This window comes from Hypanus sabinus (assembly GCF_030144855.1).
Source record: "Hypanus sabinus isolate sHypSab1 chromosome 5 unlocalized genomic scaffold, sHypSab1.hap1 SUPER_5_unloc_2, whole genome shotgun sequence".
Classification (NCBI taxonomy): domain Eukaryota; kingdom Metazoa; phylum Chordata; class Chondrichthyes; order Myliobatiformes; family Dasyatidae; genus Hypanus; species Hypanus sabinus.
In genome coordinates, this window is record NW_026778918.1 from 30,057 (window position 1) to 54,099 (window position 24,043).

The window sequence follows — 24,043 nt, forward strand, 5'->3', positions numbered from 1 at the left end:
TGGGGAGTAACGTACGTGGCTTGTTGAGGATGGGGAGTAACGTACGTGGCTTGTAGAGGATGGGGAGTAACGTACGTGGCTTGTCGAGGATGGGGAGTAACGTACGTGGCTTGTAGAGGATGGGGAGTAACGTACGTGGCTTGTAGCAGATGGGGAGTAACGTACGTGGCTTGTTGAGGATGGGGAGTAACGTACGTGGCTTGTCGAGGATGTGGAGTAACGTACATGGCTTGTAGCAGATGGGGAGTAACGTACATGGCTTGTAGCGGATGGGAGTAACGTACATGGCTTGTAGAGGATGGGGAGTAACGTACCTGGCTCGTAGCAGATGGGGAGTAACGTACGTGGCTCGTAGCAGATGGGGAGTAACGTACGTGGCTTGTCGAGGATGGGGAGTAACGTACGTGCCTTGTCGAGGATGGGGAGTAACGTACGTGCCTTGTCGAGGATGGGGAGTAACGTACGTGCCTTGTCGAGGATGGGGAGTAACGTACGTGCCTTGTCGAGGATGGGGATTAACGTACGTGGCTTGTAGCAGATGGGGAGTAACGTACGTGGCTTGTAGCGGATGGGGAGTAACGTACGTGGCTTGTCGAGGATGGGGAGTAACGTACGTGGCTTGCAGCGGATGGGGAGTAACGTACGTGGCTTGTAGCGGATGGGCAGTAACGTACGTGGCTTGTCGAGGATGGGGAGTAACGTATGTGGCTTGTCGAGGATGGGGAGTAACGTACATGGCTTGTAGCAGATGGGGAGTAACGTATGTGGCTTGTCGAGGATGGGGAGTAACGTACGTGGCTTGTAGCAGATGGGGAGTAACGTACGTGGCTCGTAGAGGATGGGGAGTAACGTACGTGGCTCGTAGAGGATGGGGAGTAACGTACGTGGCTTGTAGCAGATGGGGAGTAACGTACGTGGCTCGTAGAGGATGGGGAGTAACGTACGTGGCTCGTAGCAGATGGGGAGTAACGTACGTGGCTTGTAGCAGATGGGGAGTAACGTACGTTGCTTGTCGAGGATGGGAGTAACGTACGTGGCTTGTAGCAGATCGGGAGTAACGTACGTGGCTCGTAGAGGATGGGGAGTAACGTACGTGGCTCATAGAGGATGGGGAGTAACGTACGTGGCTTGTCGAGGATGGGGAGTAACGTACGTGGCTTGTAGAGGATGGGGAGTAACGTATGTGGCTTGTAGCGGATGGGGAGTAACGTACGTGGCTTGTAGAGGATGGGGAGTAACGTAAGTGGCTTGTAGCGGATGGGGAGTAACATACATGGCTTGTAGCAGATGGGGAGTAACGTACGTGGCTCGTAGAGGATGGGGAGTAACGTACGTGGCTCGTAGCAGATGGGGAGTAACGTACGTGGCTTGTAGCAGATGGGGAGTAACGTACGTGGCTTGTCGAGGATGGGAGTGACGTACGTGGCTTGTAGCAGATCGGGAGTAACATACGTGGCTCGTAGAGGATGGGGAGTAACGTACGTGGCTCATTGAGGATGGGGAGTAACGTACGTGGCTTGTCGAGGATGGGGAGTAACGTACGTGGCTTGTAGAGGATGGGGAGTAACGTATGTGGGTTGTAGCGGATGGGGAGCAACGTACGTGGCTTGTAGAGGATGGGGAGTAACGTATGTGGCTTGTAGCGGATGGGGAGTAACATACATGGCTTGTAGCAGATGGGGAGTAACGTACGTGGCTTGTAGAGGATGGGGAGTAACGTATGTGGCTTGTAGCGGATGGGGAGTAACATACATGGCTTGTTGAAGGGTAACTATTGACACTGATCAAGAGCGGTACAAATGCACAGTCCCAGAACGCAGTGTCACAGGTAGACAAGGTGATAAAAGTGGCTTCTTGTCGGCTGATCAGTTCGTATCTAGTGCAGTAATAGCCATTCCTTGTTGAGGGGTGAAGATGAGGGGTAAAATGCAAAGTTCCCAGAAAGCAGCAATCCAGGTACACAGGGTGGTGAAGGAGGCTTCTTGCCTGCTGGCCTTCATCAGTGGCGGCATTGAGTACAAAAGGTGGGATGTGATACTGCAGTTGTAAAGCGAATGATGCCATTAAGCTAAAGTGCAGGAAAGATTTACAAAGAAATTGCCAGGACTCAAGGGACTGGACAGGTTAGGAGAACACAGAGGTCTGAGGGGTGATCTTATAGCAGTGTATTACGTCATGAGAGGCAGAGGTATGGTGAACGTTCACAGTCTTTTCCCTCGGGCCTCAAGGGGAGAGGTTTCGGGTGAGAAGGGAAAAAATTAGTAGGAAGTTGAAGGGTGAAACTTTCCAGACGAGGTGGTTGAGGCAGGCACAACAATATGGATGGGAAAGGTTTACACTGGGATGCTCTAAGTTGTCCAAGCCGCCTACGTGTTCTGTTTCTGTGCAGTACGACTGAGAGATGATTGAACAGTACAAACTTCACCCGGATCAGCACCTTGCTCATTCGCCACGCCCTGACCTCCAGTTTGCATGCAGCATGTCAGATGGTGACACCACTTACAGCAAGTGTGAATGCTGAAAAGGTCTACGTTACCTGTACTAGCTGAGAGATATCTTCAAACACTTCATCCTGCTTCGCCATTGGCTGGAAAACACGGTCGAAACTGAAGTTATATTTCGCATCTTCCTTGCGGTTGTGCCCAGCGCGAGCCTTTTGGAGCAGGAGAAAAATTGAAGGAAGTTCAGTGTGTAAGAGCTGAAGATCAAGCCTTTGCCCTGAGTCTGAGCTGACTCTCAGGTACATTTTCAGTCCCATGATTGAACTTCATACTGCAGTTTTGCACAATTTAGAAGCAACTACCACTAACAATTAACCTCAGAAATATGCAATATAACAGTACAGGCCCTTCAGCCCACTGTGTTGTGCCAACCCTTTAACCTACTCTCAGATCAATCTAACCATTTCCTTCCACGAACACCTCCATGTCTCTATCACCCACGTGCTTACCGGTCAGGAACATGCAGCAACTGCAAACAAGCTCCAGTTGTTCCAATCCTCAGCACGAACTGGTTTGACATGGAACAAGTCAGTGGAGAGCCTTCGTTTATGGCTTTTCTCAACACTCTAGGCCAAGCATCACGGTGACACCCCACTTAGCAGCCTTACGGACAGCGTACACAGCTTAAGCTTAATCTTACCTCTTGCTTCAACAGGGTAATCACATTCTCATCACTGGGCGAGAACTGAATATGCGCCATGTTGTTATCTCCATCCAGCTCCAGGAGTGGCCGAACTCTGCAAATGACACGAATGTTCCCCTGCAGGGAGCACAACAGACAGAAACGTCACTGGCTGTACACTGTACAGAGAGAAAGAGCACAGAAATGCCACTGGCTGCACACTGCCCAGAGAGGAAGAGCACAGAAATGCCACTGGCTGCACACTGCCCAGAGAGGAAGAGCACAGAAATGCCACTGGCTGCACACTGCCCAGAGAGGAAGAGCACAGAAATGCCACTGGCTGCACACTGCCCAGAGAGGAAGAGCACAGAAATGCCACTGGCTGCACACTGCCCAGAGAGGAAGAGCACAGAAATGCCACTGGCTGCACACTGCCCAGAGAGGAAGAGCACAGAAATGCCACTGGCTGCACACTGCCCAGAGAGGAAGAGCACAGAAATGCCACTGGCTGCACACTGCCCAGAGAGGAAGAGCACAGAAATGCCACTGGCTGCACACTGCCCAGAGAGGAAGAGCACAGAAATGCCACTGGCTGCACACTGCCCAGAGAGGAAGAGCACAGAAATGCCACTGGCTGCACACTGCCCAGAGAGGAAGAGCACAGAAATGCCACTGGCTGCACACTGCCCAGAGAGGAAGAGCACAGAAATGCCACTGGCTGCACACTGCCCAGAGAGGAAGAGCACAGAAATGCCACTGGCTGTACACTGTACAGAGCAATTCAGTCCAACTTGATTGTGTCATAAAAACAGATCAAACCACTCATGGTCGCAAAACGAACTCCAACATTCACAGTAGTTACTACATATACATTTATAACATTGCACTTAAAGTCCTTGAGGCTGACTATACCAAGATTCACACCTGGAACCTCCTCGAAGCTGACTAAACCAAGGACCACACCTGGACCCTCCTCGAGGCTGACTAGACCAAGGACCACACCTGGACCCTCCTCGAGGCTGACTATACCAAGATTCACACCTGGAACCTCCTCGAGGCTGACTATACCAAGATTCACACCTGGACCCTCCTCGAGGCTGACTACACCAAGGACCAAACCTGGACCCTCCCCGAGGCTGACTACACCAAGGACCACACCTGGACCCTCCTCGAGGCTAACTATTCCAAGGACCACACCTGGACCCTCCTCGAGGCTGACTACACCAAGGACCACACCTGGACCCTTCTCGAGGCTGACTACACCAAGGACCACACCTGGACCCTCCTCGAGGCTGACTATACCAAGGACCACACCTGGACCCTCCTCGAGGCTGACTATACCAAGATTCACACCTGGAACCTCCTCGAGGCTGACTATACCAAGATTCACACCTGGAACCTCCTCGAGGCTGACTATACCAAGATTCACATCTGGACCCTCCTCGAGGCTGACTACACCAAGGACCAAACCTGGACCCTCCCCGAGGCTGACTACACCAAGGACCACACCTGGACCCTCCTCGAGGCTAACTATACCAAGGACCACACCTGGACCCTCCTCGAGGCTGACTATACGAAGGACCACACCTGGACCCTCCTCGAGGCTGACTACACCAAGGACCACACCTGGACCCTTCTCGAGGCTGACTACACCAAGGACCACACCTGGACCCTCCTCGAGGCTGACTATACCAAGGACCACACCTGGACCCTCCTCGAGGCTGACTATACCAAGGACCACACCTGGACCCTCCTCGAGGCTGACTATACCAAGTATCACACCCTGTACCACACCTGGACCCTCCTCGAGGCTGACTACACCAAGGACCACACCTGGACCCTCCTCGAGGCTGACTATACCAAGAATCACACCTGGACCCTCCTTGAGGCTGACTATACCAAGTACCACACCTGGACCCTCCCCGAGGCTGACTACACCAAGGACCACACCTGGACCCTCCTCGAGGCTGACTTTACCAAGTATAACACCTGTACCCTCCTCGAGGCTGACTATACCAAGTATTACACCTGGACCCTCCTCGAGGCTGACTATACCAAGGACCACACCTGGACCCTCCTCGAGGCTGACTACACCAAGGACCACACCTGGACCCTCTTCGAGGCTGACTATACCAAGTATCACACCTGGACCCTCCTCGAGGCTGACTATACCAAGGACCACACCTGGACCCTCCTCGAGGCTAACTATACCAAGGACCACACCTGGACCCTCCTCGAGGCTGACTACACCAAGGACCACACCTGGACCCTTCTCGAGGCTGACTACACCAAGGACCACACCTGGACCCTCCTCGAGGCTGACTATACCAAGGACCACACCTGGACCCTCCTCGAGGCTGACTATACCAAGATTCACACCTGGACCCTCCTCGAGGCTAACTATACCAAGGACCACACCTGGACCCTCCTCGAGGCTGACTATACCAAGGACCACACCTGGACCCTCCTCGAGGCTGACTACACCAAGGACCACACCTGGACCCTTCTCGAGGCTGACTACACCAAGGACCACACCTGGACCCTCCTCGAGGCTGACTATACCAAGGACCACACCTGGACCCTCCTCGAGGCTGACTACACCAAGGACCACACCTGGACCCTTCTCGAGGCTGACTATACCAAGTATCACACCTGGACCCTCCTCGAGGCTGACTACACCAAGGACCACACCTGGACCTTCCTCGAGGCTGACTATACCAAGTACCACACCTGGACCCTTCTCGAGGCTGACTATACCAAGGACCACACCTGGACCTTCCTCGAGGCTGACTATACCAAGTACCACACCCTGTACCACACATGGACCCTCCTCGAGGCTGACTATACCAAGTATCACACCTGCACCCTCCTCGAGGCTAACTATACCAAGTACCACACCTGGACCCTCCTCGAGGCTGACTATACCAAGGACAACACCTGGACCCTCCTCGAGGCTGACTACACCAAGGACCACACCTGGACCCTCCTCGAGGCTGACTTTACCAAGTATCACACCCGGACCCTCCTCGAGGCTGACTATACCAAGGACCACACCTGGACCCTCCTCGAGGCTGACTATACCAAGTATCACACCCTGTACCACACCTGGACCCTCCTCGAGGCTGACTACACCAAGGACCACACCTGGACCCTCCTCGAGGCTGACTATACCAAGAATCACACCTGGACCCTCCTTGAGGCTGACTATACCAAGTACCACACCTGGACCCTCCCCGAGGCTGACTACACCAAGGACCACACCTGGACCCTCCTCGAGGCTGACTTTACCAAGTATAACACCTGTACCCTCCTCGAGGCTGACTATACCAAGTATTACACCTGGACCCTCCTCGAGGCTGACTATATCAAGGACCACACCTGGACCCTCCTCGAGGCTGACTACACCAAGGACCACACCTGGACCCTCTTCGAGGCTGACTATACCAAGTATCACACCTGGACCCTCCTCGAGGCTGACTATACCAAGGACCACACCTGGACCCTCCTCGAGGCTGACTATACCAAGGACCACACCTGGACCCTCTTCGAGGCTGACTATACCAAGTATCACACCTGGACGCTCCTCGAGGCTGACTATACCAAGTACCACACCTGGACCCTCCTCGAGGCTGACTATACCAAGGACCACACCTGGACCCTCCTCGAGGCTGACTACACCAAGGACCAAACCTGGACCCTCCCCGAGGCTGACTACACCAAGGACCACACCTGGACCCTCCTCGAGGCTGACTTTACCAAGTATCACACCCGGACCCTCCTCGAGGCTGACTATACCAAGGACCACACCCTGTACCACACATGGACCCTCCTCGAGGCTGACTATAACAAGTATTACACCTGGACCCTCCTCGAGGCTGACTATACCAAGGACCACACCTGGACCCTCCTCGAGGCTGACTATACCAAGTATCACACCTGGACCCTCCTCGAGGCTGACTATACCAAGGACCACACCTGGACCCTCCTCGAGGCTGACTACACCAAGGACCACACCTGGACCCTCCTCGAGGCTGACTATACCAAGGACCACACCCTGTACCACACCTGGACCCTCCTCGAGGCTGACTATACCAAGTATCACACCTGGACCCTCCTCGAGGCTGACTACACCAAGGACCACACCTGGACCCTTCTCGAGGCTGACTATACCAAGATTCACATCTGGACCCTCCTCGAGGCTGACTACACCAAGGACCAAACCTGGACCCTCCCCGAGGCTGACTACACCAAGGACCACACCTGGACCCTCCTCGAGGCTAACTATACCAAGGACCACACCTGGACCCTCCTCGAGGCTGACTATACGAAGGACCACACCTGGACCCTCCTCGAGGCTGACTACACCAAGGACCACACCTGGACCCTTCTCGAGGCTGACTACACCAAGGACCACACCTGGACCCTCCTCGAGGCTGACTATACCAAGGACCACACCTGGACCCTCCTCGAGGCTGACTATACCAAGGACCACACCTGGACCCTCCTCGAGGCTGACTATACCAAGTATCACACCCTGTACCACACCTGGACCCTCCTCGAGGCTGACTACACCAAGGACCACACCTGGACCCTCCTCGAGGCTGACTATACCAAGAATCACACCTGGACCCTCCTTGAGGCTGACTATACCAAGTACCACACCTGGACCCTCCCCGAGGCTGACTACACCAAGGACCACACCTGGACCCTCCTCGAGGCTGACTTTACCAAGTATAACACCTGTACCCTCCTCGAGGCTGACTATACCAAGTATTACACCTGGACCCTCCTCGAGGCTGACTATACCAAGGACCACACCTGGACCCTCCTCGAGGCTGACTACACCAAGGACCACACCTGGACCCTCTTCGAGGCTGACTATACCAAGTATCACACCTGGACCCTCCTCGAGGCTGACTATACCAAGGACCACACCTGGACCCTCCTCGAGGCTAACTATACCAAGGACCACACCTGGACCCTCCTCGAGGCTGACTACACCAAGGACCACACCTGGACCCTTCTCGAGGCTGACTACACCAAGGACCACACCTGGACCCTCCTCGAGGCTGACTATACCAAGGACCACACCTGGACCCTCCTCGAGGCTGACTATACCAAGATTCACACCTGGACCCTCCTCGAGGCTAACTATACCAAGGACCACACCTGGACCCTCCTCGAGGCTGACTATACCAAGGACCACACCTGGACCCTCCTCGAGGCTGACTACACCAAGGACCACACCTGGACCCTTCTCGAGGCTGACTACACCAAGGACCACACCTGGACCCTCCTCGAGGCTGACTATACCAAGGACCACACCTGGACCCTCCTCGAGGCTGACTACACCAAGGACCACACCTGGACCCTTCTCGAGGCTGACTATACCAAGTATCACACCTGGACCCTCCTCGAGGCTGACTACACCAAGGACCACACCTGGACCTTCCTCGAGGCTGACTATACCAAGTACCACACCTGGACCCTTCTCGAGGCTGACTATACCAAGGACCACACCTGGACCTTCCTCGAGGCTGACTATACCAAGTACCACACCCTGTACCACACATGGACCCTCCTCGAGGCTGACTATACCAAGTATCACACCTGCACCCTCCTCGAGGCTAACTATACCAAGTACCACACCTGGACCCTCCTCGAGGCTGACTATACCAAGGACAACACCTGGACCCTCCTCGAGGCTGACTACACCAAGGACCACACCTGGACCCTCCTCGAGGCTGACTTTACCAAGTATCACACCCGGACCCTCCTCGAGGCTGACTATACCAAGGACCACACCTGGACCCTCCTCGAGGCTGACTATACCAAGTATCACACCTGGACCCTCCTCGAGGCTGACTATACCAAGTATCACACCCTGTACCACACCTGGACCCTCCTCGAGGCTGACTATACCAAGGACCACACCTGGACCCTCCTCGAGGCTGACTATACCAAGGACCACACCTGGACCCTCCTCGAGGCTGACTATACCAAGTATCACACCCTGTACCACACCTGGACCCTCCTCGAGGCTGACTACACCAAGGACCACACCTGGACCCTCCTCGAGGCTGACTATACCAAGAATCACACCTGGACCCTCCTTGAGGCTGACTATACCAAGTACCACACCTGGACCCTCCCCGAGGCTGACTACACCAAGGACCACACCTGGACCCTCCTCGAGGCTGACTTTACCAAGTATAACACCTGTACCCTCCTCGAGGCTGACTATACCAAGTATTACACCTGGACCCTCCTCGAGGCTGACTATATCAAGGACCACACCTGGACCCTCCTCGAGGCTGACTACACCAAGGACCACACCTGGACCCTCTTCGAGGCTGACTATACCAAGTATCACACCTGGACCCTCCTCGAGGCTGACTATACCAAGGACCACACCTGGACCCTCCTCGAGGCTGACTATACCAAGGACCACACCTGGACCCTCTTCGAGGCTGACTATACCAAGTATCACACCTGGACGCTCCTCGAGGCTGACTATACCAAGTACCACACCTGGACCCTCCTCGAGGCGGACTATACCAAGGACCACACCTGGACCCTCCTCGAGGCTGACTACACCAAGGACCAAACCTGGACCCTCCCCGAGGCTGACTACACCAAGGACCACACCTGGACTCTCCTCGAGGCTGATTATATCAAGTATTACGCCTGGACCCTCCTCGAGGCTGACTATACCAAGGACCACACCCTGTACCACACCTGGACCCTCCTCGAGGCTGACTATAACAAGTATTACACCTGGACCCTCCTCGAGGCTGACTATACCAAGGACCACACCTGGACCCTCCTCGAGGCTGACTATACCAAGTATCACACCTGGACCCTCCTCGAGGCTGACTATACCAAGGACCACACCTGGACCCTCCTCGAGGCTGACTACACCAAGGACCACACCTGGACCCTCCTCGAGGCTGACTATACCAAGGACCACACCCTGTACCACACCTGGACCCTCCTCGAGGCTGACTATACCAAGTATCACACCTGGACCCTCCTCGAGGCTGACTACACCAAGGACCACACCTGGACCCTTCTCGAGGCTGACTATACCAAGGACCACACCTGGACCCTCCTCGAGGCTGACTATACCAAGTACCACACCCTGTACCACACATGGACCCTCCTCGAGGCTGACTATACCAAGTATCACACCTGGACCCTCCTCGAGGCTAACTATACCAAGTACCACACCTGGACCCTCCTCGAGGCTGACTATACCAAGGACCACACCTGGACCCTCCTCGAGGCTGACTACACCAAGGACCACACCTGGACCCTCCTCGAGGCTGACTTTACCAAGTATCACACCCGGACCCTCCTCGAGGCTGACTATACCAAGGACCACACCCTGTACCACACCTGGACCCTCCTCGAGGCTGACTATACCAAGTATCACACCTGGACCCTCCTCGAGGCTGACTATACCAAGTATCACACCCTGTACCACACCTGGACCCTCCTCGAGGCTGACTACACCAAGGATCACACCTGGACCCTCCTCGAGGCTGACTATACCAAGTATCACACCTGGACCCTCCTTGAGGCTGACTATACCAAGTACCACACCTGGACCCTCCTCGAGGCTGACTATACCAAGGACCACACCTCGACCCTCCTCGAGGCTGACTATACCAAGTATCACACCTGGACCCTCCTTGAGGCTGACTATACCAAGTACCACACCTGGACCCTCCCCGAGGCTGACTACACCAAGGACCACACCTGGACCCTCCTCGAGGCTGACTTTACCAAGTATCACACCTGTACCCTCCTCGAGGCTGATTATACCAAGGACCACACCCTGTACCACACCTGGACCCTCCTCGAGGCTGACTATACCAAGTATTACACCTGGACCCTCCTCGAGGCTGACTATACCAAGGACCACACCTGGACCCTCCTCGAGGCTGTCTACACCAAGGACCACACCTGGACCCTCTTCGAGGCTGACTATACCAAGTATCACACCTGGACCCTCCTCGAGGCTGACTATACCAAGGACCACACCTGGACCCTCCTCGAGGCTGACTATACCAAGGACCACACCTGGACCCTCCTCGAGGCTGACTATACCAAGTATCACACCTGGACCCTCCTCGAGGCTGACTATACCAAGTATCACACCCTGTACCACACCTGGACCCTCCTCGAGGCTGACTATACCAAGGACCACACCTGGACCCTCCTCGAGGCTGACTATACCAAGTATCACACCCTGTACCACACCTGGACCCTCCTCGAGGCTGACTACACCAAGGACCACACCTGGACCCTCCTCGAGGCTGACTATACCAAGTATCACACCTGGACCCTCCTTGAGGCTGACTATACCAAGTACCACACCTGGACCCTCCTCGAGGCTGACTATACCAAGGACCACACCTCGACCCTCCTCGAGGCTGACTATACCAAGTATCACACCTGGACCCTCCTTGAGGCTGACTATACCAAGTACCACACCTGGACCCTCCCCGAGGCTGACTACACCAAGGACCACACCTGGACCCTCCTCGAGGCTGACTTTACCAAGTATCACACCTGTACCCTCCTCGAGGCTGATTATACCAAGGACCACACCCTGTACCACACCTGGACCCTCCTCGAGGCTGACTATACCAAGTATTACACCTGGACCCTCCTCGAGGCTGACTATACCAAGGACCACACCTGGACCCTCCTCGAGGCTGTCTACACCAAGGACCACACCTGGACCCTCTTCGAGGCTGACTATACCAAGTATCACACCTGGACCCTCCTCGAGGCTGACTATACCAAGGACCACACCTGGACCCTCCTCGAGGCTGACTATACCAAGGACCACACCTGGACCCTCTTCGAGGCTGACTATACCAAGTATCACACCTGGACCCTCCTCGAGGCTGACTATACCAAGTACCACACCTGGACCCTCCTCGAGGCTGACTAGACCAAGGACCACACCTGGACCCTCCTCGAGGCTGACTATACCAAGGACCACACCTGGACCCTCTTCGAGGCTGACTATACCAAGTATCACACCTGGACCCTCCTTGAGGCTGCCTACACCAAGGACCACACCTGGACCCTCCTCGAGGCTGACAATACCAAGGACCACACCCTGTACCACACCTGGACCCTCCTCGAAGCTGACTATACCAAGGACCACACCTGGACCCTCCTCGAGGCTGACTTTACCAAGTATCACACCCGGACCCTCCTCGAGGCTGACTATACCAAGGACCACACCCTGTACCACACCTGGACCCTCCTCGAGGCTGACTATACCAAGTATCACACCTGGACCCTTCTCGAGGCTGACTACACCAAGGACCACACCTGGACCCTCCTCGAGGCTGACTATACCAAGGACCACACCTGGACCCTCCTCGAGGCTGACTACACCAAGGACCACACCTGGACCCTTCTCGAGGCTGACTATACCAAGTATCACACCTGGACCCTCCTCGAGGCTGACTACACCAAGGACCACACCTGGACCTTCCTCGAGGCTGACTATACCAAGTACCACACCTGGACCCTTCTCGAGGCTGACTATACCAAGGACCACACCTGGACCTTCCTCGAGGCTGACTATACCAAGTACCACACCCTGTACCACACATGGACCCTCCTCGAGGCTGACTATACCAAGTATCACACCTGCACCCTCCTCGAGGCTAACTATACCAAGTACCACACCTGGACCCTCCTCGAGGCTGACTATACCAAGGACAACACCTGGACCCTCCTCGAGGCTGACTACACCAAGGACCACACCTGGACCCTCCTCGAGGCTGACTTTACCAAGTATCACACCCGGACCCTCCTCGAGGCTGACTATACCAAGGACCACACCTGGACCCTCCTCGAGGCTGACTATACCAAGTATCACACCTGGACCCTCCTCGAGGCTGACTATACCAAGTATCACACCCTGTACCACACCTGGACCCTCCTCGAGGCTGACTATACCAAGGACCACACCTGGACCCTCCTCGAGGCTGACTATACCAAGGACCACACCTGGACCCTCCTCGAGGCTGACTATACCAAGTATCACACCCTGTACCACACCTGGACCCTCCTCGAGGCTGACTACACCAAGGACCACACCTGGACCCTCCTCGAGGCTGACTATACCAAGAATCACACCTGGACCCTCCTTGAGGCTGACTATACCAAGTACCACACCTGGACCCTCCCCGAGGCTGACTACACCAAGGACCACACCTGGACCCTCCTCGAGGCTGACTTTACCAAGTATAACACCTGTACCCTCCTCGAGGCTGACTATACCAAGTATTACACCTGGACCCTCCTCGAGGCTGACTATATCAAGGACCACACCTGGACCCTCCTCGAGGCTGACTACACCAAGGACCACACCTGGACCCTCTTCGAGGCTGACTATACCAAGTATCACACCTGGACCCTCCTCGAGGCTGACTATACCAAGGACCACACCTGGACCCTCCTCGAGGCTGACTATACCAAGGACCACACCTGGACCCTCTTCGAGGCTGACTATACCAAGTATCACACCTGGACGCTCCTCGAGGCTGACTATACCAAGTACCACACCTGGACCCTCCTCGAGGCGGACTATACCAAGGACCACACCTGGACCCTCCTCGAGGCTGACTACACCAAGGACCAAACCTGGACCCTCCCCGAGGCTGACTACACCAAGGACCACACCTGGACTCTCCTCGAGGCTGATTATATCAAGTATTACGCCTGGACCCTCCTCGAGGCTGACTATACCAAGGACCACACCCTGTACCACACCTGGACCCTCCTCGAGGCTGACTATAACAAGTATTACACCTGGACCCTCCTCGAGGCTGACTATACCAAGGACCACACCTGGACCCTCCTCGAGGCTGACTATACCAAGTATCACACCTGGACCCTCCTCGAGGCTGACTATACCAAGGACCACACCTGGACCCTCCTCGAGGCTGACTACACCAAGGACCACACCTGGACCCTCCTCGAGGCTGACTATACCAAGGACCACACCCTGTACCACACCTGGACCCTCCTCGAGGCTGACTATACCAAGTATCACACCTGGACCCTCCTCGAGGCTGACTACACCAAGGACCACACCTGGACCCTTCTCGAGGCTGACTATACCAAGGACCACACCTGGACCCTCCTCGAGGCTGACTATACCAAGTACCACACCCTGTACCACACATGGACCCTCCTCGAGGCTGACTATACCAAGTATCACACCTGGACCCTCCTCGAGGCTAACTATACCAAGTACCACACCTGGACCCTCCTCGAGGCTGACTATACCAAGGACCACACCTGGACCCTCCTCGAGGCTGACTACACCAAGGACCACACCTGGACCCTCCTCGAGGCTGACTTTACCAAGTATCACACCCGGACCCTCCTCGAGGCTGACTATACCAAGGACCACACCCTGTACCACACCTGGACCCTCCTCGAGGCTGACTATACCAAGTATCACACCTGGACCCTCCTCGAGGCTGACTATACCGTATCACACCCTGTACCACACCTGGACCCTCCTCGAGGCTGACTACACCAAGGATCACACCTGGACCCTCCTCGAGGCTGACTATACCAAGTATCACACCTGGACCCTCCTTGAGGCTGACTATACCAAGTACCACACCTGGACCCTCCTCGAGGCTGACTATACCAAGGACCACACCTCGACCCTCCTCGAGGCTGACTATACCAAGTATCACACCTGGACCCTCCTTGAGGCTGACTATACCAAGTACCACACCTGGACCCTCCCCGAGGCTGACTACACCAAGGACCACACCTGGACCCTCCTCGAGGCTGACTTTACCAAGTATCACACCTGTACCCTCCTCGAGGCTGATTATACCAAGGACCACACCCTGTACCACACCTGGACCCTCCTCGAGGCTGACTATACCAAGTATTACACCTGGACCCTCCTCGAGGCTGACTATACCAAGGACCACACCTGGACCCTCCTCGAGGCTGTCTACACCAAGGACCACACCTGGACCCTCTTCAAGGCTGACTATACCAAGTATCACACCTGGACCCTCCTCGAGGCTGACTATACCAAGGACCACACCTGGACCCTCCTCGAGGCTGACTATACCAAGGACCACACCTGGACCCTCCTCGAGGCTGACTATACCAAGTATCACACCTGGACCCTCCTCGAGGCTGACTATACCAAGTATCACACCCTGTACCACACCTGGACCCTCCTCGAGGCTGACTATACCAAGGACCACACCTGGACCCTCCTCGAGGCTGACTATACCAAGTATCACACCCTGTACCACACCTGGACCCTCCTCGAGGCTGACTACACCAAGGACCACACCTGGACCCTCCTCGAGGCTGACTATACCAAGTATCACACCTGGACCCTCCTTGAGGCTGACTATACCAAGTACCACACCTGGACCCTCCTCGAGGCTGACTATACCAAGGACCACACCTCGACCCTCCTCGAGGCTGACTATACCAAGTATCACACCTGGACCCTCCTTGAGGCTGACTATACCAAGTACCACACCTGGACCCTCCCCGAGGCTGACTACACCAAGGACCACACCTGGACCCTCCTCGAGGCTGACTTTACCAAGTATCACACCTGTACCCTCCTCGAGGCTGATTATACCAAGGACCACACCCTGTACCACACCTGGACCCTCCTCGAGGCTGACTATACCAAGTATTACACCTGGACCCTCCTCGAGGCTGACTATACCAAGGACCACACCTGGACCCTCCTCGAGGCTGTCTACACCAAGGACCACACCTGGACCCTCTTCGAGGCTGACTATACCAAGTATCACACCTGGACCCTCCTCGAGGCTGACTATACCAAGGACCACACCTGGACCCTCCTCGAGGCTGACTATACCAAGGACCACACCTGGACCCTCTTCGAGGCTGACTATACCAAGTATCACACCTGGACCCTCCTCGAGGCTGACTATACCAAGTACCACACCTGGACCCTCCTCGAGGCTGACTAGACCAAGGACCACACCTGGACCCTCCTCGAGGCTGACTATACCAAGGACCACACCTGGACCCTCTTCGAGGCTGACTATACCAAGTATCACACCTGGACCCTCCTTGAGGCTGCCTACACCAAGGACCACACCTGGACCCTCCTCGAGGCTGACAATACCAAGGACCACACCCTGTACCACACCTGGACCCTCCTCGAAGCTGACTATACCAAGGACCACACATGGACCCTCCTCGAGGCTGACTACACCAAGGACCACACCTGGACCCTCCTCGAGGCTGACTTTACCAAGTATCACACCCGGACCCTCCTCGAGGCTGACTATACCAAGGACCACACCCTGTACCACACCTGGACCCTCCTCGAGGCTGACTATACCAAGTATCACACCTGGACCCTCCTCGAGGCTGACTATACCAAGGACCACACCTGGACCCTCCTCGAGGCTGACTATACCAAGTATCACACCCTGTACCACACCTGGACCCTCCTCGAGGCTGACTACACCAAGGACCACACCTGGACCCTCCTCGAGGCTGACTATACCAAGTATCACACCTGGACCCTCCTTGAGGCTGACTATACCAAGTACCACACCTGGACCCTCCTCGAGGCTGACTATACCAAGGACCACACCTCGACCCTCCTCGAGGCTGACTATACCATGTATCACACCTGGACCCTCCTTGAGGCTGACTATACCAAGTACCACACCTGGACCCTCCCCGAGGCTGACTACACCAAGGACCACACCAGGACCCTCCTCGAGGCTGACTTTACCAAGTATCACACCTGTACCCTCCTCGAGGCTGATTATACCAAGGACCACACCCTGTACCACACCTGGACCCTCCTCGAGGCTGACTATACCAAGTATTACACCTGGACCCTCCTCGAGGCTGACTATACCAAGGACCACACCTGGACCCTCCTCGAGGCTGTCTACACCAAGGACCACACCTGGACCCTCTTCGAGGCTGACTATACCAAGTATCACACCTGGACCCTCCTCGAGGCTGACTATACCAAGGACACACCTGGACCCTCCTCGAGGCTGACTATACCAAGGACCACACCTGGACCCTCTTCGAGGCTGACTATACCAAGTATCACACCTGGACCCTCCTCGAGGCTGACTATACCAAGTACCCACACCTGGACCCTCCTCGAGGCTGACTAGACCAAGGACCACACCTGGACCCTCCTCGAGGCTGACTATACCAAGGACCACACCTGGACCCTCCTCGAGGCTGACAATACCAAGGACCACACCCTGTACCACACCTGGACCCTCCTCGAAGCTGACTATACCAAGGACCACACATGGACCCTCCTCGAGGCTGACTACACCAAGGACCAAACCTGGACCCTCCCCGAGGCTGACTACACCAAGAACCACACCTGGACCCTCCTCGAGGCTGATTATACCAAGTATTACACCTGGACCTCCTCGAGGCTGACTATACCAAGGACCACACCCTGTACCACACCTGGACCCTCCTCGAGGCTGACTATACCAAGTATTACACCTGGACCCTCCTCGAGGCTGACTATACCAAGTATCACACCTGGACCCTCTTCGAGGCTGACTATACCAAGGACCACACCTGGACCCTCCTCGAGGCTGACTACACCAAGGACCACACCTGGACCCTCCTCGAGGCTGACTACACCAAGGACCACACCTGGACCCTCCTCGAGGCTGACTTTACCAAGTATCACACCTGGACCCTCCTCCTCCTCGAGGCTGATTATACCAAGTATCACACCTGGACCCTCCTCGAGGCTGACTACACCAAGGACCACAGCTGGACCCTCCTCGAGGCTGACTATACCAAGTATCACACCTGCACCCTCCTCGAGGCTAACTATACCAAGTACCACACCTGGACCCTCCTCGAGGCTGACTATACCAAGGACCACACCTGGACCCTCCTCGAGGCTGACTACACCAAGGACCACACCTGGACCCTCCTCGAGGCTGACTTTACCAAGTATCACACCCGGACACTCCTCGAGGCTGACTATACCAAGTATCACACCTGGACCCTCCTCGAGGCTGACTATACCAAGTATCACACCCGGTACCACACCTGGACCCTCCTCGAGGCTGACTATACCAAGGACCACACCTGGACCCTCCTCGAGGCTGACTATACCAAGGACCACACCTGGACCCTCCTCGAGGCTGACTATACCAAGTATCACACCCTGTACCACACCTGGACCCTCCTCGAGGCTGACTACACCAGGGACCACACCTGGACCCTCCTCGAGGCTGACTATACCAAGAATCACACCTGGACCCTACTTGAGGCTGACTATACCAAGTACCACACCTGGACCCTCCCCGAGGCTGACTACACCAAGGACCACACCTGGACCCTCCTCGAGGCTGACTTTACCAAGTATAACACCTGTACCCTCCTCGAGGCTGACTATACCAAGTATTACACCTGGACCCTCCTCGAGGCTGACTATACCAAGGACCACACCTGGACCCTCCTCGAGGCTGACTACACCAAGGACCACACCTGGACCCTCTTCGAGGCTGACTATACCAAGTATCACACCTGGACCCTCCTCGAGGCTGACTATACCAAGGACCACACCTGGACCCTCCTCGAGGCTAACTATACCAAGGACCACACCTGGACCCTCCTCGAGGCTGACTACACCAAGGACCACACCTGGACCCTTCTCGAGGCTGACTACACCAAGGACCACACCTGGACCCTCCTCGAGGCTGACTATACCAAGGACCACACCTGGACCCTCCTCGAGGCTGACTATACCAAGATTCACACCTGGACCCTCCTCGAGGCTAACTATACCAAGGACCACACCTGGACCCTCCTCGAGGCTGACTATACCAAGGACCACACCTGGACCCTCCTCGAGGCTGACTACACCAAGGACCACACCTGGACCCTTCTCGAGGCTGACTACACCAAGGACCACACCTGGACCCTCCTCGAGGCTGACTATACCAAGGACCACACCTGGACCCTCCTCGAGGCTGACTACACCAAGGACCACACCTGGACCCTTCTCGAGGCTGACTATACCAAGTATCACACCTGGACCCTCCTCGAGGCTGACTACACCAAGGACCACACCTGGACCTTCCTCGAGGCTGACTATACCAAGTACCACACCTGGACCCTTCTCGAGGCTGACTATACCAAGGACCACACCTGGACCTTCCTCGAGGCTGACTATACCAAGTACCACACCCTGTACCACACATGGACCCTCCTCGAGGCTGACTATACCAAGTATCACACCTGCACCCTCCTCGAGGCTAACTATACCAAGTACCACACCTGGACCCTCCTCGAGGCTGACTATACCAAGGACAACACCTGGACCCTCCTCGAGGCTGACTACACCAAGGACCACACCTGGACCCTCCTCGAGGCTGACTTTACCAAGTATCACACCCGGACCCTCCTCGAGGCTGACTATACCAAGGACCACACCTGGACCCTCCTCGAGGCTGACTATACCAAGTATCACACCTGGACCCTCCTCGAGGCTGACTATACCAAGTATCACACCCTGTACCACACCTGGACCCTCCTCGAGGCTGACTATACCAAGGACCACACCTGGACCCTCCTCGAGGCTGACTATACCAAGGACCACACCTGGACCCTCCTCGAGGCTGACTATACCAAGGAGCACACCCTGTACCACACCTGGACCCTCCTCGAAGCTGACTATACCAAGGACCACACCCTGTACCACACCTGGACCCTCCTTGAGGCTGCCTACACCAAGGACCACACCTGGACCCTCCTCGAGGCTGACTATACCAAGGACCACACTCTGTACCACACCTGGACCCTCCTCGAAGCTGACTATACCAAGGACCACACATGGACCCTCCTCGAGGCTGACTATACCAAGGACCACACCCTGTACCACACCTGGATCCTCCTCGAGGCTGACTACACCAAGGACCACACCCTGTAACACACCTGGACCCTCCTCGAGGCTGACTATACCAAGGACCACACCTGGACCATTTTCGAGGCTGACTATACCAAGTATCACACCTGAACCCTCCTCGAGGCTGACTATACCAAGGACCACACCTGGACCCTCCTCGAGGCTGACTATACCAAGGACCACACCCTGTACCACACCTGGACTCTCCTCGAGGCTGACTATACCAAGTATCACACCTGGACCCTCCTCGAGGCTGACTATACCAAGGACCACACCCTGTACCACACCTGGACACTTCTCGAGGCTGACTATACCAAGGACCACACCTGGACCCTCCTCGAGGCTGACTATACCAAGGACCACACCTGGACCCTCCTCGAGGCTGACTATACCAAGGACCACACCTGGACCCTCCTCGAGGCTGACTATACCAAGTATCACACCTGGACCCTCCTCGAGGCTGACTATACCAAGTACCATACCTGGACCCTCCTCAAGGCCGACTATACCAAGGACCACACCTGGACCCTTCTCGAGGCTGACTATACCAAGGACCACACCTGGACCCTCCTCGAGGCTGACTATACCAAGGACCACACCTGGACCCTTCTCAAGGCTGACTATACCAAGGACCACACCTGGACCCTTCTCGAGGCTGACTATACCAAGGACCACACCTGGACCCTCCTCGAGGCTGACTATACCAAGGACCACACCTTGTACCACACCTGGACTCTCCTCGAGGCTGACTATACCAAGGACCAGACCTTGTACCACACCTGGACCCTTCTCGAGGCTGACTATACCAAGGACCACACCTGGACCCTTCTCGAGGCGGACTATACCAAGGACCACACCTGGACCCTCCTCGAGGCTGACTATACCAAGGACCACACCCTGTACCACACCTGGACACTTCTCGAGGCTGACTATACCAAGGACCACACCTGGACCCTCCTCGAGGCTGACTATACCAAGGACCACACCTGGACCCTTCTCGAGGCTGACTATACCAAGGACCACACCTGGACCCTTCTCGAGGCTGACTATACCAAGGACCACACCTGGCCCCTCCTCGAGGCTGACTATACCAAGGACCACACCTTGTACCACACCTGGACTCTCCTCGAGGCTGACTATACCAAGGACCACACCTTGTACCACACCTGGACCCTTCTCGAGGCTGACTATACCAAGGACCACACCTGGACCCTTCTCGAGGCTGACTATACCAAGGACCACACCTGGACCCTCCTCGAGGCTGACTATACCAAGTACCACACCTGGACCCTCCTCGAGGCTGACTACACCAAGGACCACACCTGGACCCTCCTCGAGGCTGACTATACCAAGTATCACACCTGGACCCTCCTCGAGGCTAACTATACCAAGTACCACACCTGGACCCTCCTCGAGGCTGACTATACCAAGGACCACACCTGGACCCTCCTCGAGGCTGACTACACCAAGGACCACACCCTGTACCACACCGGGACCCTCCTCGAGGCTGACTTTACCAAGTATTACACCTGGACCCTCCTCGAGGCTGATTATACCAAGGACCACACCCTGTACCACACCGGGACCCTCCTCGAGGCTGATTATACCAAGGGCCACACCCTGTATCACACCTGGAACCTCCTCGAGGCTGACTATACCAAGGACCACACCCTGTACCACACCTGGACCCTCCTCGAGGCTGACTATACCAAGGACCACACCCTGTACCACACCTGGACCCTCCTCGAGGCTGACTATACCAAGGACCACACCCTGTACCACACCTGGACCCTCCTCGAGGCTGACTATACCAAGTATCACACCTGGACCCTTCTCGAGGCTGACTATACCAAGGACCACACCCTGTACCACACCTGGACCCTCATCGAGGCTGACTATACCAAGTACCACACCTGGACCCTCCTCGAGGCTGACTATACCAAGAACCACACCTGAACCCTCCTCGAGGGTGACTATACCAAGGACCACACCCTGTACCACACCGGGACCCTCCTCGAGGCTGACTATACCAAGGACCACACCCTGTACCACACCTGGACCCTCCTCGAGGCTGACTATACCAAGGACCACACCCTGTACCACACCTGGTCCCTCCTCGAGGCTGACTATACCAAGTATCACACCTGGACCCTTCTCGAGGCTGACTATACCAAGGACCACACCCTGTACCACACCTGGACCCTCCTCGAGGCTGACTATACCAAGTACCACACCTGGACCCTCCTCGAGGCTGACTATACCAAGAACCACACCTGAACCCTCCTCGAGGGTGACTATACCAAGGACCACACCCTGTACCACACCTGGACCCTCCTCAAGGCTGACTATACCAAGGACCACACCCTGTACCACACCTGGACCCTCCTCGAGGCTGACTATACCAAGAACCACACCTGAACCCTCCTCGAGGGTGACTATACCAAGGACCACACCCTGTACCACACCTGGACCCTCCTCGAGGCTGACTACACCAAGGACCACACCCTGTACCACACCTGAACCCTCCTCGAGGCTGACTATACCAAGTACCACACCTGGACCCTCCTCGAGGCTGACTTTACCAAGTATCACACATGGACCCTCCTCGAGGCTGACTATACCAAGTATCACACCCTGTACCACACCTGGACCCTCCTCGAGGCTGACTATACCAAGTACCACACCTGGACCCTCCTCGAGGCTGACTATACCAAGTATCACACCTGGACCCTCCTCGAGGCTAACTATACCAAGTACCACACCTGGACCCTCCTCGAGGCTGACTATACCAAGGACCACACCTGGACCCTCCTCGAGGCTGACTACACCAAGGACCACACCCTGTACCACACCGGGACCCTCCTCGAGGCTGACTTTACCAAGTATTACACCTGGACCCTCCTCGAGGCTGATTATACCAAGGACCACACCCTGTACCACACCGGGACCCTCCTCGAGGCTGATTATACCAAGGGCCACACCCTGTATCACACCTGGAACCTCCTCGAGGCTGACTACACCAAGGACCACACCCTGTACCACACCTGAACCCTCCTGAAGGCTGACTACACCAAGGACCACACCCTGTATCACACCTGGACCATATTCGAGGCTGCCTATACCAAGTACCACACCCTGTACCACACCTGGACCCTCCTCGAGGCTGACTATACCAAGGACCACACCTGGACCCTCCTCGAGGCTGACTATACCAAGGACCACACCTGGACCCTTCTCGAGGCTGACTATACCAAGGACTACACCTGGACCCCCCTCGAGGCTGACTACACCAAGGACCACACCTGGACCCTCCTCGAGGCTGACTTTACCAAGTATCACACCTGGACCCTCCTCGAGGCTGACTACACCAAGGACCACACCTGGACCCTCCTCGAGGCTGACTACACCAAGGACCACACCTGGACCCTCCTCGAGGCTGACTACACCAAGGACCACACCCTGTACCACACCTGGACCCTCCTCGAGGCTGATTATACCAAGGACCACACCCTGTATCACACCTGGAACCTCCTCGAGGCTGACTATACCAAGTACCACACCTGGACCCTCATCGAGGCTGATTATACCAAGGACCACACCCTGTATCACACCTGGAACCTCCTCGAGGCTGACTATACCAAGGACCACACCTGGACCATCCTCGAGGCTGACTTTACCAAGTATCACACATGGACCCTCCTCGAGGCTGACTATACCAAGTATCACACCCTGTACCACACCTGGACCCTCCTCGAGGCTGACTATACCAAGTACCACACCTGGACCCTCCTCGAGGCTGACTATACCAAGTATCACACCTGGACCCTCCTCGAGGCTGACTATACCAAGTATCACACCTGGACCCTCCTCGAGGCTGACTATACCAAGTATCACACCTGGACCCTCCTTGAGGCTGCCTACACCAAGGACCACACC

The 24,043-nt window shown here is 55.9% G+C and overlaps 1 protein-coding gene across 1 annotated transcript in view; it reads right to left on the minus strand.

Annotated features, from left to right (window-relative positions):
- Positions 1 to 2,512: 2,512 nt before the first annotated feature.
- The window catches only part of LOC132385442 (carboxy-terminal kinesin 2-like), a 125,963-nt gene continuing 104,432 nt past the window's right edge, over positions 2,513 to 24,043 (minus strand). Inside the window, exons 10-11 of the mRNA XM_059957519.1 lie at positions 3,142 to 3,261; positions 2,513 to 2,653 (exon numbers count right to left, since the gene is read on the minus strand). Coding sequence (XP_059813502.1) covers positions 2,528 to 2,653; positions 3,142 to 3,261 — 246 coding nt within the window. The 3' untranslated portion in view covers positions 2,513 to 2,527. The remainder of the gene's footprint in view (positions 2,654 to 3,141; positions 3,262 to 24,043) is intronic.